This window comes from Anticarsia gemmatalis, chromosome 9 (assembly GCF_050436995.1).
Source record: "Anticarsia gemmatalis isolate Benzon Research Colony breed Stoneville strain chromosome 9, ilAntGemm2 primary, whole genome shotgun sequence".
NCBI lineage: Eukaryota > Metazoa > Arthropoda > Insecta > Lepidoptera > Erebidae > Anticarsia > Anticarsia gemmatalis.
Window position 1 is genome coordinate 5,883,951 of NC_134753.1, and position 20,612 is coordinate 5,904,562.

Sequence of the window (20,612 nt, forward strand, 5' to 3'; positions counted from 1 at the left end):
TTGGCCACATTTCCCATTTTTTTTTAAATTTAAAAATATTATGTAAGTATTAAATATACATTTCTGATATTTTTTTGGTGAGTACCCAAATAATTGACATTTCAGAATATGCAAATATGATTGGTGTGCTGCACGTCAAATCACAATAAAAAATATATTTCTAAAAAACCGGCCTAGGTACAACAGGTTCCCTTACATAGGGACAAGTGATTTTACTTATTGAATGGGACCTGCGATTTTTACCAGATACTACAACTAAGTACTACTATACTACACTTAATTATATGTTAATTTTGAGCTGTTTTAAATCTTAAAGTTACTAAGTTAATAAAAATATCGAATTTTGTAAGTGATATCTGTTATTGATCTTTTTAATTGTAGACTTTAGCCTTCTGGAGGACCCCAGAATTGAAATCCCCAGGCGGGCCGTCCTTTTCGCCCCTGGGTTAGTTAGTTCAGATATTTAGCTACGTACAGCCACGAAACAAAAGTATACACGAAATAATTTCAGTAACATTTTTGTTAATATTACCGCGTTATGGTGACGTCAAAATGATCTTACAACTGTACGATCGCAGTTAAATTGCACTATCAATAATTATTTTACATCATTTTGTTGCACACAAAATTGTGATCCCGAAAACGTTAACTTCAAACATATTTTGACTTTTGACTGTACCTAGCTGATAAATTAGTATACTTAGGTACCTATAGTAAGAGATACTGCATCTGTAGTCTGGGATAGTGGTGTATATAAATGCCTTTTGGGTTCGATTTACGAGTCGGGAAAAGATTTATTGTGTTTTTTCTAAAATATATGAATTAAAATTCACAAATAAAATTATCTTATCTTATCTTATCTTATCTTAAAATGTTCTCAATAGTAGCCCAAAATTTGGTTACATGGCAATAACCACACATATTGTAAAAGGAACGTGAAATAAGGGTGTAGGTATTTCATACACTTCTGCTAACAACTATCAAGGTAGGTTACGCGTATAATATGGTATCGGCATAGGTTAATGTAGCCATTTTACCTGACATATTGAGGAAAATATAATGTAGTTGATCCCGAGATACCTACCTACCTACCTAATCCATTATTATAACATCTAAAGATACCTATGTAGACAGAGTTACATTAGCTAAAATTTAGAAGCGTTCTAACTTCTGAGGCCGGTTGTTGGGCCGGGCTGGGGCCTCCAAGTGTTTGGAAATTCTATTTATTTTAATGGGCAGAGGTTGACCGCGCGCATTCCGTCAACACGCGACGCCGCTGAGTCGCGTCGAACACCGTACCCACACGGAGGCTCCAGTCTACAGCGGGCCTCGGCCGGTACCCGCGCGCCACTATCTTGCCGCATTCCACCGATCCGAAGTCGCGGCGCGCCCCGCGCGTGCCTTTGCCGCCGACCCACGCGCCCGCTTCGCCTCACTCAGTCGTACTAGCGCGCCCATGGACTTTGTGCGCCTCGACGTCAGTCGTCGCGCCATTCAATTTACGACATCGCGAGACATATTATAGTGAAGTGAAGTGCCAATGGATGCGGTTTATCAAGGAATATAGTGTCTTTACATGCAGCTGCATTGGATTTGTCTATTCATGGTGAGTGAGGTGGAGCTAGACGGCGGCGCCACGAACAGCCGCAGTGGATGCGCGCGCTTTCACGATGCGGCCACTTTCATTTCATACGCATAGCTCGAATTCCGCGCGCCCGCGCCGACCGCGCCGCGGCCGCTGACCCTGCGCTCGCGCGTCCTTCCTTGGCACCACCACCGCAGCAATACCAACCATGCGCATGCAAGAGTGGTAATCGTAGAACAATTCATTACGAGTCATTAACGCTGGGACATTAAAAACTTTGTGCTTATACAGCATATACATATTATTATAGGAAACTGATGGGTATCTTAATCTAGGTACTTGCCTAATATTGTTTCAGCACCTATTTTTCAGTATTATTTTCATACCTGGTATCTAAAATTAATGATCAATATTTGCGGCCTACCGACTAAAAAGTAACGTTTTTATGACATTCCTAAGACAACCTATACCATACTTGGGATGAAAGAAGTTTTCTTTAAGACATAAGCACAACAATAACATAACACAGGTAGGTGCAGCAGCGCCTTATGAAGGTACAGGTGATCGTCATAATAACACTAAAAACCAACAATACTTGTGCTAAAAAGCCAGTTAACGACACATACCTAGTAACATTGTTTTCCTCGCCAATTTTCAGAATAGACCCGCAACTATCCAATAATAAATCAGTAGGGACAAATCAGTAAAGTCAAATTAACCAAGTATTCTGGCATTACCGAAAGGGATCCAATAATGTGCATATTTCAAAGTAGGTAGGTACTCTACTTACTTAACTATTATAGGTAGGTATCTAACTAGGAATGTGTGAACTGGCATAAATTGTGCATATACTTAGTTATTCGTGAGACAATAAGGTTACCAGTTGGTTTTGTTTATTATTGATAGGTAGGTACCTAAATGATTCTCCAAGTCCATACTCATTAGATACCACCTCTAAGATCAGATATCCTGTATCTCGTCAAATAAAAGTTGGCAAACTTACATAGGTACCTAACTACAACAAACATAAAAAAAAATGTAGATTTAGTTGTACAAGTTGACTTCAATCAAGTAAAGTCGTTTTACCTACTGACTCATAACATAAGAACTGTAAAATATTTCTGCATTGACGTCAACAAACATGCCAAGAACATTAATTATTTATTTATACGTGAATGACAATATCTATTTTGTACCTAAATACTTTGACGGGCAACTACCTATTCACTTAAAATATTTTATAAATATTTTGTTAATCTATGTTTCATCAAATAATTTAATATCTCTTATAATTTGATAAACTTTTTTATCCAAATTGGAAAATAACATTACGGAAATATCGGTAATGATAACTAGCAAAAAAAAGAGGTAACTATGCTTACATAAGTAAATAAACAAAAATCCGTGAATTATAGTAAATCACATGAAGTTTCCGCCGTGCACAGTAACATGATATTGATCAAAAGGAACATGCGGCGTCATAGGTATTTGGTATATTCTTAATTATCCATGGCGCAAATAACTGTGTTTATTTGTTCATTTTAGCAATATTTTGATAATATTTTGCGAATTTGCAAATGTAGCTATTGTGTTCTTGTATTAATGTAGGTAGTAGGCACTTAACCAAAATAGGTAGGGTAAAGCACCCAGTAGTCAGCCCCCAACCAGTAGTCAGCCTTTACAGGCTTTATATCCATATAATTAGTGTAGAAAATAGTAAAGACCAATAAAATAATCATTAATCGAATCTGTATAATCTTATTGACTAATATGCACAATTACGATTCGATAGCATGGCAGGTTGACGTGTTACACTCATTCTTATGAACTGCCATGAAAGACATGGGCAAAAACGTCGCCATTGCTATTTTTTTGTTAAGGATTCGTGTTTTAGTTTTTGGCATGTTTTTAAATGAATTTGATGCAATATGGAACGAATTGATATTTTATGCTAGTATTTAATAGTTTATCTTCGATAAAATCATGCATTGCAAGCGTTTTATTTGTCTTTTGTATTATAAATTAACGTGGCCGACTATTGGGTTTGCAAAATATGAGGTTGATCCAGTAGTCGGCCATGAGTGGCTGACTACTGGTTTTTTTGCAATTCTCATATATGTGGTTGAAATTAACAGGGCGAATACTTCTCAACATAACTATTGCGTTGAGCTAAACTCTTCTAAGACAAAAATAGTATTTTACCAGTAGTCGGCCGCATATAAAGTCAGTGAATTTCATGAGGCCGACCATTGGACCTACATATCCCATAGTCGGCCGTCAGTTTTGCTAAATGAAATTGGGTCTTAAATCCTTTCATTAAGGTTCAAATTTGTGGACGGCTATGTTGGCACAAAACTTAGTTACTTGTTTTCGAATAGTATCATATCAAAAAGACCAAAAGATCTGTATAAAGAGGAATAATTGTCATGTGCTATGGTGGCGATCAGAAATGTTATGAAAATCATGGAAACGAGTCGAGTACTTGGCATTTCACACATTATTATGACACTACAAGTCCGAAATCGTTTAATAGTCGCACAAATGCCCCGTACCATACGGGGCTTTGTAAGCTAGACTAAGTGCACTCCCAAAAACAAATGACTGCCCTAAGAAACTGGTCACGATATGCTGGCATCAGCTTCCAGTTTCACCGGATGCAGCTGAATACCAGTGTTTCACATGGAGCAACTGCCTATATGACCTCCACAACCCAGTTACCTGGGCTATACCACGACTACCATAAGACTGGTTATCAGATTTTCAAGCTTCTGACCAATGGCAACGATTGCCAGAGATCCTTGAATGCCCGCCGGGACCTACAATTTACCATGCCTTCCGAAACACGAAGGAATTTTGGGAAATGAGAAAAGAAAGGAATGATACCAGTCACTTCTATCATCTACCTTCTATTTCCTAGCCTACCATTGACTTATGTTTCAACACATCAAGAAAGCTAAAATAGTTTTATAGAAGAGAGCATCTTTTGTAGATTGGGGAGAGTTGAAAAACAGATGGAATAAAGGAACAGAAAATAAACTTTTATCGCTGTGAACCGTGTGAAGAAAGATTGACTAGAAAACATTTAGAAATCAATTACCTAAGTGCTAATAACTATAAATTAAAATCTTGAAAACCCCCGATTTCACAATATATTTTTTTTATTTCATACTTTTTATAGGTTGGTGGTTAGGTTAAGCCATTCTGACTTTCCCACCACCAGCTTTCTCAGCATGCGAAGCCATTTGAGACCCCGTCCGAGTAAATTTGCAGACATTCGGTTAATCTCCCCACTTTAACCCACTACAACTTTTAAACGGCTCCACCGATTTTCATCAAACATGTCTAAAAACACTCGCACATATGTCACCTTTAATTAAAAAAAAACTAAATTGAAATCACTGCATCCTTTCGGGAGTTATGATGCCATAGACAGACAGACACACAGACAGACACGTCGAACCTTATAACACCCCTCTTTTTGCGTCGGGGGTTAAAAATTAATGGATGCATAAATTGTACTGCATGGTATTATTGCAAATGTGCTTTATTTCCTTGAGATTTCAATAAAAATATATTTAAAATAGAACATTTGTATTGGGTAAGTAAGAGGCTGACTACTGGGTAAGACATGGCTGACTACTGGCGAAATGGGGCTGACTACTGGTAAAAAGTGCCATATTTTGTTTAATGTGGATTTTTTCCATAATAATCTTATAAATATGATATTTTTTTATTTCTTTCTTAAAGTTTAATAAATTACCTTTCATACAATGACTAATGATTTTACATCTAGTAGTAAATGTTAAAAATATGGCTAAATCAAATTGACATTTTCACTAAAAGGCTGACTACTGGGTGGTTTACCCTACCTACATTGGTATTTACAATCCGTGAACTCATTTTTAAAATATTTCCTTGACGTAGGATTATCTCTCTTTTTCTTCTTGTTTTCTACATTTTTGTTAATCACTAAATAATGCACATTTTCGTATCATAACGTGTGCAAGTACCTAGCTAAACCTTTTAACATAATATGCTATTAATTAATGCATCTAGCAGAATCTAACTTGTAGAGCTGTACGAAGGTACACATGACGATGATGACGCAACAATCCACAATGACAGTGCCGTGTCAATACTAACTCACTGACCACCGACCTATTACTTCTTGAAACAATACATTACCTACATAGCGGCCTAACTCATCACTCCATTACCGTGATTGATAAAGTTGATGAATCATTAGCGCGTAATAAAAGACTAACACCGCGACCGCATTCCTCTGATAGCAGAGCGAGTAAGTAAATAAAAGTAAATTTAACCAATGACAAGGCATGTAATACATAGGTACATACATAAAGTTAATTGCGCGTTGTTTAACCTTAAGAGGATGTGAGAAACCAAACACCTATGCGTTTAAATATGTCAAGTATTTTTTACATTTCGTTGATTATTACAATTTTAGTAACGAGAGGCTGTTACAACATGAATATATGCACGTAGTAAGAGTATGACTCTACATAAAGCGAATAGCTATGACTAATCCCAACTAATCATTTAAAGAATTTCGAATGTGTGCCACAACGGGAATACCTATTACGATAATGTACCGCTGCAGTATAGGTATCTAGGCCATTTTTTCGGAATGGTTTATTATAAGTAAGTAACTGATACAAAGTTTTGTAGCAGAGGAATCAATAGGAGATAAACAGTCCTCATCTTCAATCAATTAACAACTAATAACACCATACTTCATGAAATTTTCCATTACGTCAAGAGGTTAACTTACCTAATAGAAAAGAGAAAACCTGTGACAGCCCTATTAAGTAGGTAACTATTTATTAATCTGTGGCACTATTATTGCTGCAACATTATAAGAAGGAGTACAAAGTACTAACTGAGATAAACAATAATCCCTACAATCAAAATTGTTGATAACATTATAAACCCAACAATGATACTTTGCTGCATAACTGAGACCGAAGTCTCAACACAGCCGCATATTTTTAAACAGGTAGCCTATTGTGTCCAGTTTGACAATACAGGCAAGGGTACACTAGCATTATTATTACGCATTCAGCTTTCATAGACCCATAAATACAAAGGCAGTGATAGCAGGCCATATAGGTACATAAACATTATGTCCCTAAATAATTATTTAAGTAGGTAGGTATACTAATATTTTATTATCATATCTAAATAACTATCTCTTGCTTTGAGATATTAAGAGGTGTAATTGTCTTCATACTGAGCTGTAAATTGTAAAGGTTAGGTAGGTACAAGACATATTGAGTCTTTTCGCGAGTCTTTCTGAGCTTTGTACCTTACCTTATATAATTATTTTCTCGTTTCCCTACTCACATGGCGAAGCCAGTGGTATACATTCTTTCACGCCGCTTTAGCTTCCTCTTTTTTCATTGTTATTTTCATTCACACACCCAATTATGGACAAATCCGGTTCCTGTCATAAATGGCTAAGGTTTATTTAAAACCTTTTTTTACATACAAAATATAAAAAAATAACATAAATCATTATCGCAAAGTTTAAAAGAACTGTGATAATAATTATATTGTGATGAAATGCTGTAGAGATTACAATTATAAAATAACTTTCTGCCAAATACGTCCTGAGAACCTATGATAATCAAAATTTTAAATCTACTCGTATAGATACTAATATTATAAAGCGGAAGAGTTTGTTTGTTCGAACGCGCTTATGGAACTATTGATAACTAGCTGATCCGCGCAACTTCGCTTGCGTCACGTAAGAGAGAATGGGTCATATTTTTCACCGTTTTTCTAACATTTTTTACTGTTACCCTTCTCCTGTTGGTGGTAGTCCTATAGACTTCCTCAATAAACAGGCTATCCAACAGTAAAATAATTTTTCAATTCGCACAAGCAGTTCCGGAGATTAACGCGTCCAAACAAATAAACAAACTTTACAATTTCAATAAGTATAGATTGAAGACGATTTATTACGTGTGAGGTCGATTATTAACGTTTTACACTTTCCACAATATGGATTTCCAGGCAGGAATACCCCTAACGGCAGTCCAAATTACCAGTGAAGATTCCATGCAAAATAATATAGCTATTGCGGTGTCTTGCCAGGTACTTAGTTAGTCACAATCTAAAGACTTGTCACTTTTACTTGCCAGATTTAGACGGCTTAAAAGCCATCAATAATAATGTTTTGTTTGATAGGAATATTACTTTATCCTATTGTATTCCTTCACGTAAATTTAAGAGTTTCTCTTTATTAGGTTTCGTTTTGATCTTGATGAGAAACCCTGTGCCTTTTCTTAAGTAACCTATCTTAACGTGACATTGCTTGGACAAACAAAGCAGTTGGTTGTTGCTGTCAAAGAGCTAATTAGGCGAATTCAGCCACTGTCGAATGGTTAGGTGCTAGCTATATGTAGGTATAACTGTTTGCTCACTTTTATAATTAAGCCCCAGGCAGTACTTAATTTAGCAAAGAAGATATGTAGGTGTTATGTATAATGACACCAACATATCCAGTATCACTCAAACAATGTTATTTTAATTAGGTACCTGGTGTCTGTATTTTACGCGATCGGAAATAATATATACGGGTGGAAGATGACCCTGTTTAAAATTCCGTTCATTATCGTTCTTACAAATTTGTGAGTGTCAAAATTGGTGGCAAGATGTCGAAAAGTGGAGGCAACGGCGGCCTTAGGTATGCGAGGACGCAAGATGCGGCTGGCGTTGGGGGAGGGGCGCTCGGCATCTGAAGGTCGTCCGCATTCCTCGCGTCGCCGTCCGCTGCTACCGCGCTTACGTAGCGCCCCCCCTCCCCCTCTGTGCCCGCGCCCCATCCGCCGCCCGCAGTCGCCTGCGCCGACCGGTCTGCCCCCGCCCCGCTGCCTGACCGCCATCACAAACTATCGCGCATTTACTAAAACAAAAAACATGTTCTTATGGCTATCAAGAGCTGAAGAGCCGCAGAGGTACCGGATGGGATGAAATTTATTCGCGTCTAGTTTTTTTAACGTGATCTTGTGGTTCTACATTCCAATAACGTTTTATAATAGGTATGTAGGTACCTGTTATAGTGAACTTATCGCCAATATCGCGTGGGTTTGTTTCGTTCACAGTTTGGCATGCCTAGCGAGGGGTCTACCTACCTATCGTAAATGTTACGAGGATTTCAACTTTTTCATGAAACTCAAGACATAATTTGTAACGGAAGTATGTATTAGAGCCTTAGCCTTACACGGACGTAGTAACTATGTATCGTAACGTTAAAGAGTATCTGCACGTTACACCATTGTTCTAAAACATCTTTACGGTTGATGATGGGTCTTATTACAGTTACATGTTATCTATCTTAATATTAATCTAAAATCTGTCTCTATCGACTGTATCAGTGAACCTGTCCCAGCGTAGAATAGAAATATTCGGACATGTGATCCCGCTGCAGCTCCTTCCCAACTCCTTCCCCACAGCTGCAGTCTCCCAGAGTCTCGCCCCCTTTATGTATATCCAAATTTCCTGTACCATTAGCCCGCATCTCCACGACTTCTTAAAATTCCCTTCCACTTTCCAATTTTACGAAGGGTTTTCCAAGGATAGTTAAATTCAGACAGGCGGCCGGTTGTAAACACATGAGCCAAATCCCCTTTACAACATGTATTTTTTGAGAAGAGAACATGTTGGTCGAACCGCACGGAGCTTGGAATGAGGACAAGAAGAAGATAGACCATCAAACTTCAAGATAAAATAATATGATGGCTGCAATTTTAATCGAAATACCTAATGCAGTCAAAATTATTAGCTGAACTTTGCAAAACATAGCTGTAGTTCACGATATTTATCACAAGTTAATAATTTTGTGGGAAGGTGGCTAGCAGGTCTAGGCGGAGGCTCTGGTCTGACAAAAGTACAAAAATATGTAATACAAGACCATATCCATAATCCATCGCCTACCGCAAGCTAGTTGTGTTAGGAACTTTACTGACCTTCCAAAGTCCCCCCTGCACGTTTGGTGCAGTGGTTCACATGGTCATCTCGCCGCAATAACCATAGCGCCCCGTGTGGTGGGTTCGAATCCCACCCGGGACAAATATTTGTGTGATGAGTATGAGTGTCTGTTCTGAGCCTGATTGTCAAGAATTATCTACTTATGTATATTTTTAGAAGTATGTAGCTACGTTTATCAGTTATTTGGTTCCAAGCTCTGCTCAGTTTAGAATCAAATAAACGCGTGTGAGTTGTCCAATTATATTTATTATGTTTTTCTTTCCCTTTTACTCAATTTCTTAGACAGAATTTACTATATTATAATACACAAAAGGTACGACATTATACACGTAACTTGTACCTATAAAAAGGTACGGAAATACTGGCTTCTGTCCGCCAATCCAGACACGTGATAGTATTTCCCGGGATACAAAGCCCTATTAATCCATATCGTTCTTGAACGGATTTGATCAAAATCCTTTCAGTACTTCTGGCAAAAAGTCGTTCAAACATTTTACACCTGACAACTTACGCATTTGTGATACATAATACGCATTCACAAAATCACACCTTGTTCCCATATGTGTAGGGTTGCATCCATAATATACCTAAGTAAACTTAAGTAAAAAGTAAGTAAGATAGTGTACATTTTTTACTCATTTAAGTTTAATTTGTCAACTGGAAAGGGCTCGCAGCTCTAAAAATTCTAGGCTCTACTAGGTTTGAATATCATTTTTGTCGAGATCCCATTCTGAGGGGACATTAAAATTTTACATGTCGTCTTTTCATCTTATTGCCTTTTTCACAAATACCAGTTAAGATTCGAGTTGTCACCCAGCAATAAAGCAAGTAAAATAAATCAATCATAAAATTAACACGTGCTGGCGCGTCAATCTTTTTCCGAAAATTTTATTCCAAGGAAAGAAAACGCAACAATATGAGACGTATAACACAAAAAACAGCAGGTAGCAAAAAGACGATCGTTGTATAAAAAAATGGAATGCGCAGATGGCGCAGATCCGACATTCCACCGCCCAGCCCCTTATGAATAGGAAATAATGTTATTGTTCAAGTAGATCCATTTAAAATAATACTTACCTACTTATGAATGCCCTACTAGAACGTATGTATGTACGTGTGTACATTTGTAATAGGTACCTTAAACCAGCAACCGTGGCTATCGTAACAGAATTTCCAACAAAATGCCAAACTTACTTACTCAATGTCGAAATGTTTATAAAAAAATATAAGGAAAAGGGAAGACAAATTGAAATATTGAAATGACAAGCCATCAATAATAATATGTGACAATATATGTAGGTATGGGGTAGGGCTTCATTATGATATACAGCAGAGGATTGCCGAGCCCTGTGCTGTGATAGAGATAATCTAAGAAACTGTTTTGCCCATAAAAATACAAATTCCTTAAAACACAAACATGATTTTGAATATAAATTTGATTGTACATTATAGGAGAATCTTTTAACATTTTTTTTGTAGACATAAGCGCAGAATAGTATAATGTTATTAACAATATTAAATTTGTTTGTTCCAGTGCGAGTAACAGTGGTATCGAGATGCGACATGCGTGCTCTGTGTTCGGTTCGCGGGCCGTTGGGCGGCGACACGCGCGCGCTCGGCGCGGGCGCGCGGTTCCTGTCCCTGCGTATGCCCGGCCAGCCCCAACCCCTCCACTTCGTTGTCGAAGCCAAAGCGAGGGTCAAAGAATTGAAGTCTTTGGCCAATGCTCACGCTCAACTACAAGGCATGACCGACACAGATTTATTCGGATTAGCAGTCCTACAAAGTGAGTAATGTGATAATCCTATAAAATTAAATAAAGGCACCATTGCCCGTCATAACTAGTTATTTTTTATGGATTCATGGCATAGCACACTCCTCCAAGTAACTATGCAAACAAATGCTGAGTAATCGATGTTTTAAGTTTATTTGTATGAGTATACACGTCTTATTTATATATATACCTACTTATGACTAAACACAAGCCTATCATTATACCTACTCCTCGTTATAATACTGCTACGTAACATAAAAATATAACTTTTCAGTCAGGAATAAAAGAACATTCTTTAAATTCCGTTTGCCATTCATGTGGTATCAACTAATAGGTAATAACGATGTTTTTTCAGATGGAGAATACTTGTTTGTTGACTTGGAAAGCAAACTATCAAAATATGCGCCAAAGAGTTGGAGATCATCTCACACCCATGTGAGTGTTTCATGTACTAATTTCAATATACCTAATACCAATTGTACTAATATACTTACCTACCTACTTGAGTAATATTTTACCCGCAAACAAGTGTTGACATACTTTCTACTAAAGTGTTTAATAATATAAAGCCTATATATTCGACCAAATTGGGACCCTTGCCCAGCTGGGAGACAGCAATGGGTAAAAAATATTTTATTTATTTGATTATTTTGAGGCTTTTGTGGTTCAGCAATAGTAAAACGACTGCGGCGTCAGTTTTAAATAGAAAAAATAGAATATTCAGCAGCTGACTTATTAAGATGTTTTATATTTACAGGGTTTGGACGCGAATGGGAAACCACTTCTAGAATTACACCTGGTCGTGCAGTTTCACGTGGAAAGCCCACTACTACTGCACGATGAAGTCGGCCGACATCTGTACTTTCTGCAGCTGCGCCAGAACATGCGAACCAGGGACGCGCTTCCAGCTGAAGTACTTCTACTGCTGACCGGGTTAGCGCTACAAGCTGAATATGGTGACGCAGACACGTACGAAGATAGAGACTATTTTAAAGTAGAAGACTACGCACCAACGTCTCTCACCGGTGACTGGGTCTCGGCAGCCATGCGCGCTTGCCATCGAGAACATAGAGGCCTCACAAAATCAGATGCTGAAACAAGGTTCATACGAGAAGTATGCCTTCTTCCTGATACTATAAATTCTCATAGATACCGCCTCAAACAATCTAAATCAGAACCTGAACCAGGTACAGTCTGGCTTCTCGTCACTGCAAAAGGAATCAAAATTTTACCCGACAATGGGTCTCTTTCAAACTTTATTTGGAGCGCAATTGGTAAACTTAGTTTTGATCGAAAGAAATTTGAAATTAGGACGGAGGACGGCAAATTTACATTATTTTCGTCTAGTGAAGAAAAATGTAAATATCTTTTCGCTCTTTGTAAGGAGACACATCAATTTTCCATGAAGATAGCACCGAAATATAATGAAATTCTTAGAATGGAGGAAGAGGAACGAAAGATTTGTTTTGGGTATTCGAAATCTTTAAACCTTCAATATAATCATAATCAAAATAAAAGTGAACAGAGAATATCGGTGATATCTTCTACGAGTTCGAATACAACATCGGGCATCGTAAGTGACAGAGTTCAATCAGAAGATGAGCTGGAAATCATGATCGACACACCTCCCGCACCTTCAACAGAGAGTTTAGCTTTTGCGCATTTGCTAGATAATTCTAATTCTTACTTTATCCGACACATACCTCAAGAAAACCAACCTCTAAGTAAATCATCATCTTTGCAACTACAAAAATCCAAGGTTCGTGTAAAAAAGAATAAAGATGAGGGAGAATCGAGTATGAGAACTGAGCTTCCATTATCAGAGTCACATCCGATAAATCAATTAGAAGAGACGACTTCTTTACCTGATCAAAGTATTACAGAAGCTTTGCCGGATAGCCCAAGATCAAATAAATTAAAATGCACTGGGTCACAGTGCTCCTCTTCATGTAGCACAGTCATTATGGCTAGAGCGGGTCTAAGTACATTAAGTAGGACGTCAAACGCGAGCAGTTTAGAATTAGGATACAGTCATACTGCTCAAAATTCCATGATCAGTGATAACAGTACAGTGGGGATAGATGTGGAATATTCTCAAGATGCAGCATCAGCTTTATATGACGGATTAGGTCAACCCGTTACTGTAGCTGCATCCAGTGAAACCAGCGGAGTGTATACTATGAGTAGTTCCGAACTCACTGCGCGCTCGAAAATGGACACTCTATCTGAAGACAGTAGGACCGATTATGGTGGTTCTCATTATGACAGCTACAAACCGTCAAAGGAAAACGATCTGGCTGACTTCGATAGCGTGTCATCAATATTGAAAAACAAGTCAGAGAGAACTAGTCATTCAACGGGCACATTAAGATTACAGGCGACTCAGTCTAGTGCAGATTGTGTCGATGGTGCATCGAGTTTTGTCAACCAAGAACAACATAATAAAGAAAATGTGTTTCGAGAAAGAACGAATTCTAATGTAAGCGCTATCTCATTTCATGGTGATGGTAGTGATCCTACAGATAACAAGCACAATTTACTAACTGCAAGTGAACTCAGTGATCTGATTGTAGGAAGAGGTGTGTATCCTAAAAGTCAATCGGTTAGTGACACATTGGATTCCGTATCGGACTACGTTAGGTTGCCCCTACCATTTTCCGGTGACAGTTACCTCCAGGGTCATGAAGATACTGCTCCTTCAGATGATCACTACCCGAACAATTCGTTTTTTGATCGGCCACCGACACCACCGACAAGAATTGATAGTCGAAAACTACTACATTTATCTCTGCCCAATATATTCGATATAGATGGTGATGCGCCAGTAAGGCCTAGTTTTCCGGACAAACCACCACCGCCGTATGAATACAACCATAAAACTGTACCATCACATGTATCTGCACCAGCCAAGGCGCCGCCAGCTTATCCCGGCACGACCTCTTCAACTAAGTCCTTAAAACAACTCAACGAAAAAGAAGAAGTAGCCGCTAGAGTAGTCACATCAAAACCGATGATAACGATTTTAAAAGCAGAAGCCGGGGAGGTCAATACATCTAGCGAAAGAACATTTGCAAGCCCCATGGTTTTAGAACATAAATTTCAAAAGTTCAAACGCCACCAAGCATCAAGTCGAAGAGCAGAGAGGTCGAAACTAGCTCAAGGGATTAATAACAACCTTTCACCGTCAAGAGAGATGCCACCTCATGGAGTTGATTCAAACGTCCTCGTAGCTATGATGAAACTACCGCCGCCTCCACCGCCCCCGAGGCGAGCCAGACTGCCGCCGCCGCCACCGGTCACTCGTCTGCCGCCACCGCCACCACCACACAACCCCATGTTCCACCAGCAACTGTACAGTGATGTGGATTACGTTTACTATCCAATGCAAGATCCAGCAGTGTCACAGCAAAATTATCTTGATCACAAGCTAACCGAGGCGCGTGTATCAAATATGCATAAAAATGGACTGCAATACAGAAGCACGCCTTATCTGTCCACATCCATATCTGCGTCGTCCATGTATGGTTCGATACAAAATCTCTCGGATTCCTATGTGCAGTTACCTGGAACGCGAACGAGTTGGTACTCGTTAACGAGCAGAACATCGCTGAGCAACCACTCCATAAATCTTGAACGGCCGCAACTGTCTGGCCGAGTACCAGACGTTTCACATTTCTTACGGACAAAATCGGATGAGAATGTGTTGAATGCAAAAGATCCGCCTCCAGTCAAAATGAGACGAATGCCTCCGCCTCCGCCGCCGCCTTATGAATATAAGAAAAAACTTCTCGCTTATTCGAGAGAAGTTAAAGTTCCACCGGCTAATGCAAACGTGAATAGTGATGTTAGTGTGAACAAAGTGAAAGATACAAATTGTGATTTAGACATAAAGACTCTTCGTGAGAAAAGTAAAAACCTTGACTTGCCGCTCATAGCAGCATTATGTAACGATCGTTCGTTGTTAAAACAAACAAAAGCCTTTGGTGCTCCAAAATTAAATAAACAAACAGGTAGTGACTGTGAAAGTGAACGGAAGTGTGTTAAGTCTGTTCCAAACACCACCGATAACATAGATAGTAAGAGTAAACAAGAATGTATTGCTAAAAGGGTAACTACAGGGTCCCAAAAAAAAATATTGTTACGAAACCCTACAGATAAACTTCCAGCATTACCGGTTACTGAAACTCATACGCCGCGGGCCATGTCCAACACATATGTCATGCATCCAACTATAGCTAAAATTAAAAAGTCCCAACCGAGCTCATGACATTATGATAAATATCTTACCTACTGCTTGTGAATCCTTCCAGTGCTATGATCTTTCATCCACCGATATAAAGACTGAGCTTTATGCCACCAGAACTTAGATTGGAGCCACATTTGTATCTAAAATTTTATGAGTATATTAAAATGACTACTAAATACACAGATATTAAATAGGTACATGATGATACAAAAGTGGATCCAAATTTAGATTATTTATACACATATATTTAAATGTATAGCTACCTACTTCCTAAAAATACAACAGTATCACATTTTAATAATTTGAACTTAAAAATATTTATACAAGATTAGTAGGTACCTATTTTGTAATGTCAGGGTCAAATTTGTCTATGTACGGCTTTTTAATTACCTATCTAAAAATTGTAATTGCTCAATAATACATAAATAGTGGAAACTAATTTTATTTATAACAAAAATCCATACCAAAGCATTTTGGCAAATTAAAAATCTCGTACTCAATATAATTTGTACCTTCTATATAGTACCTAACTACACCGTTGAGCGCCGAATAATATCCATCAAATGACTCGGTATGGAGTGTTTTTTGGTCCTTGATGGTGGTGGGTGGTATTACAAATTCTATTGACTCGAGCCCTTAATAGCTGTATAACTGTCTTCTCTGTATTTCTAACATTATTATTTCCAGTTATCAAACATTCCAGTATCTAAAAATGTGTCTGTTGGAAGTCTGGGAACTATATTTTAACCGATAAGTTTGTGATACGAAATGTGCCTTTCCAATGTAACTCTATTCAAATGACGAAAATAAGAATTCCATAGAATTAATAAGCTACTTTATACATCATAGTATACACAAACAAAAATATAACGTAGAAGTTATTCTTATCACACAATTAAGTTCACTATAAAATAGTGAATTATTGTAAAAAGAAACATTATTTTTGAAATGAAATACTCGCTGTTTGAAATATTACCTGTTATATTATGTATCAAAATGATAACTTGTAATCTTAGTAAATGAAAGTGTAATAATTTCAACAACTATTTATTTACTTTAAAAACATAATGTGTACATAATAATGAATATACTAAGTACATAATATTTGTTTCGCATATGTACAAATGTATATTAAACCTTTTGTAACTGTGACTTTACATTTTTTTCATTTTAGAGATAAATATATGATTCCTTTTTTTCTTATAGGTATTGAAACAGATCTTTGGTTTATCTGAGGAACTAAAATGACAATGAGAGGCAAGATCGCACAAATACTTTATACATACATAATTTATACAATACTGTATATACCTTATATTACTTAATCAGTTTTCATGATACAAAAAACGAACGAATCACTAAAAAAAAGGATAAGTAAATTATAATTACAATTATTAAAAAGTTAAATTACAGGGAAGTAAAGAAATTATTATCAATTTCCAGCCTCTCACATAGCCTACTTCTCTAATGTCAAATAAACACAAGTTAATTCTTATAAATAAATGTTAAAAAGAATTAATACTGAACTTATAAATTACACTTAAATTAAAAAACCCCAGTCAGATCAATAAGGAAGCTCGAGATTCCGTTACTATAATATGCGGTATATAATTCAAATTTTGTATAATATGCAGACCTTCAGATCTATAGGTTTCTCGTCTACGAAAAATTGTAATTGTTCTGTCTTTATTTTCAACCTATTGCGGTTATAATTATAGTAAAGGTAAGCTGCCGGTGTCAAAATTACGAATACGAAAATACCTAAATATGTAAATTATTAAGTCTAAAGTTGCCTTTTGGTAATGCGAGAATATGCTTTTTCATTTAACAAATAATAATCATATAAAAATAAAATAACAATAATCACCAAAATACAGAACATTGCGACACAGAGAATATTTTAGGCGCGTGATTAATACTGATTAAAATAGTTTCACGTAGGAATGGTTTAGTTCTAACACCCTTAAAATAAAACGGGTTGAGGGTTAACACATTCCTACGTACACACGCTTGCATTGATCATGTTAAGTCAAGGACGTGGTTGTAAACAGACACTACGCCGAAAAACCCCCGTGTAGTTGTTAATTCTTTAAATATCTTTAAAGAATTAACAAGGACTTTTTTAGTACATTACATATTATTTGTTTTTTTTATACAGCCAATACATTATATGAGACGTTTAAGTGAATATGTCCGTAAGTCTAGTTAACGCTATATCATCTACTTTTCCAACTTTAATATAAGAGCAGAATTTGGCGGAAACGTTACTTTATCAAAATATAATATTTGTCCAATTAGTGAAGAGTTTGTTCCGGCAACAACGGTTCCACCGTAAAACATAGCAGACAGGTCTGTACAAATGGAGTGATTTCCTAAATTACCTACAAAAACATGTGTATTCCTACGAGGAAACCATCGTTCAATGACAACAAGATTTTCTTCAGTTTTACGGATTTCCATGTTCTTTTGTATATTGCCCTCCTTGTAAATAGCTCTCAAATATATTGTTGGGGTATTTAGTCTCACTTCAATCAATTTTTTTATCACCTCCAAATAATGATATTTCGGTTCCAACTCAGATTTTTGAATCCAGGGTAATATCCCACCACCTGGACTTTTTTCATTATCAGAAAACGACATCTGCACTATATTGTGGACATCTTTATGTTCATGAAAATCTCCCTCTATTTTGTCAGTGGGGATTCCACCTAGTCCAATTTCATCGCCATAGAAAATACTGACAGTTCCAGGCAAAATAAATTCAAGAGCTGTTAACACTAAAGTATTATTGACATTTTTCATGGATATCCTTTCAGTATGAATGCTACCAATATTCCAATGAACCCAAGGGTAATGAGGCTTGTTCCACAGAATACCACCAATCACATTATCAATATGATTTTTCAGGCTGCGAATGCCTGCATTTAAATTTAAATGTATGTCGATCAGATCAATTCGTGACAGAAGAACATTTAGAGAATCTCCTTGAGCCTTTTCTAAAGTACTTTCACTAGCAATTAATATTTTGTCATTGCCTATTATTTGTTTCCACAGTCGTAATGATCGCCCAAAATTTGTATCATCAACAAACTGATCCAAATCTTTCAAATAAAATCCATCTACACCTTCCTTTACCCAAAATATAATTGCTGCAGATGTGGAATCAACATAGCTGGTAACAGTTTCATTTGAAATTAGCACAGTCTGTGTAAAATTATCCATTGAAGAGATAGGTTTTGCTAAGGATACAACAGGTAAATCAAGGAGCAGTGACATATTTCTACTGTGAACAGCAGCCACCAAGTCTCTAAAATCTTTACGGACACCTACACTCCTATCTATTTCCAACAGAGAGGTGATATTATAGTACTTATCGGGATACTTGTGAGCTTGGTATATGTAATTTAATCTGATTGCAGATACACCTAAATCCTGTATGTAATCAAGTTTTTTAATCAAACCTTTCAAGTCACCAGTACCATCATGATTAGAATCTTTGAAACTCGCTGGAAACACCTCATAAAAAACTTTTCCTTGATACCAAGGTAAGTCAGGATTGCATTCTTTTGGTATTGTGACAACCAAAGCTATGATTGCAGCCAGACATGCAATCAGACAAGAACAAACTATCCAAAGTAGTACTTTCCTGATGATATTCCAGTTCCAGTTGACAAAGTTTGGCAGTTTCCTGTTGTTGACTATGTGGTTGCCATTGAGTTTACAATCTTCAACCTGAAAGCACAGATAAAAAAACTTATCAATCTAAAAACAACTGGGCGCTCAATGATATCAACAAAGATGCACTTTTATTCAACATCTTAACCTACAAACTGAACATGCCACTGAGTTGTAAATAATACAACATTAAAGTTTCTTTAAATATGTTGGTTCACTATGAAAGAGTAATATAACAACTAAAAAATACTAATGAAAAAAAATAATTACCTGGCCCATAATCAGATCTCCATTTTTACTAAGAGTTTGGTAGTCCAGCATACTAATATTGTTGATCAACTGTGCACTCACTGGATCTTGAACTACTGAGCTAGAGTCACCAGATGAGCTGGAATCTCCTGCCGATGCATCTGAAAAATATCAATTATCATTGTTAAATAACTTTAGTATCAATATCTAATCACAACAAGCATGCTTTCAATCTAAAGGGCGATTCAGATATCATATTTAATTAATTTGACCTATTTCATTTTCATTAGTTTGCTCAATTAAATTCCCACTACTACCGCACACACATAGAATATAATAGATAAAGATATTTTCTATAACTCACAATAATTATAAAAATTAAGTTATTATTCAGGCTTAAACTTTGTACCACATAATCTACATAACTTGCTAATTCAGCAAATTATGTGATGATGATGTAAATAGCAAAAAGAGTTGCATTAACAATAAATACCATTATTTAAAAAAATAAACGTGTAAATTATTTACCTGTCTGTATATTGACCATATTTGGATCGTCATTTAATGTTAAAAACGGACGGTCACTCATCTCTTCAGATAGAGGATGTTTGAAGTCGAGCTCGAGTGGTGTAGGACTCGGTGTCGTCGGCAGCAATAGGCACGTTGACGATTTTACACCGCGTAAATAATCCAAGGTCTCTAAATCATTGGCGCCAGAGATGTTACTATTCTCCGACGATTCGTTCATGTTGCTGGACGTAACAGTTCCCTAGTATTTAAAAACCAGACACAGTACCCAGTAATATTTTTATCGATATTTATTGTATTAGATGCTTACACTTTGTACATATTAGTAATATCTTATTTTGTTCTCCTCTAAGAGGAACAGAAATATTTGTTCAATAGAATCGCAAAAACTATTTTTAGATATTTCTGATCTTCAGAAAATCTCCTAACACTTTTTTGACATAAGATGTTAGGGTCGACCTTTTTGATTTGCCAAATCTGCTTTTCGCCCGAACTCGACCTAACTCGATATAAAAACGGACTTTCTTATAATTAACGATAAATTA

At 36.8% G+C, this 20,612-nt stretch overlaps 2 protein-coding genes across 2 annotated transcripts; one reads left to right on the forward strand and one right to left on the reverse strand.

The window, feature by feature from the left end:
* The first annotated feature begins 1,161 nt into the window (after positions 1–1,161).
* ex (FERM domain containing expanded) lies at positions 1,162–16,786 on the forward strand. The gene is made up of 4 exons (XM_076118350.1): positions 1,162–1,606; positions 11,130–11,381; positions 11,725–11,804; positions 12,127–16,786. The coding sequence occupies exons 2-4, from the start codon at positions 11,159–11,161 to the stop codon at positions 15,634–15,636; spliced, it is 3,813 nt and encodes a 1,270-aa protein (XP_075974465.1). The 5' UTR covers positions 1,162–1,606; positions 11,130–11,158; the 3' UTR covers positions 15,637–16,786.
* LOC142975497 (alpha-amylase 3-like) lies at positions 16,649–20,543 on the reverse strand. Its single transcript, XM_076118353.1, has 3 exons — positions 20,068–20,543; positions 19,561–19,700; positions 16,649–19,347 (listed from the first exon to the last, which is right to left on the reverse strand). The coding sequence occupies exons 1-3, from the start codon at positions 20,285–20,287 to the stop codon at positions 17,836–17,838; spliced, it is 1,872 nt and encodes a 623-aa protein (XP_075974468.1). The 5' UTR covers positions 20,288–20,543; the 3' UTR covers positions 16,649–17,835.
* Positions 20,544–20,612: the final 69 nt, after the last annotated feature.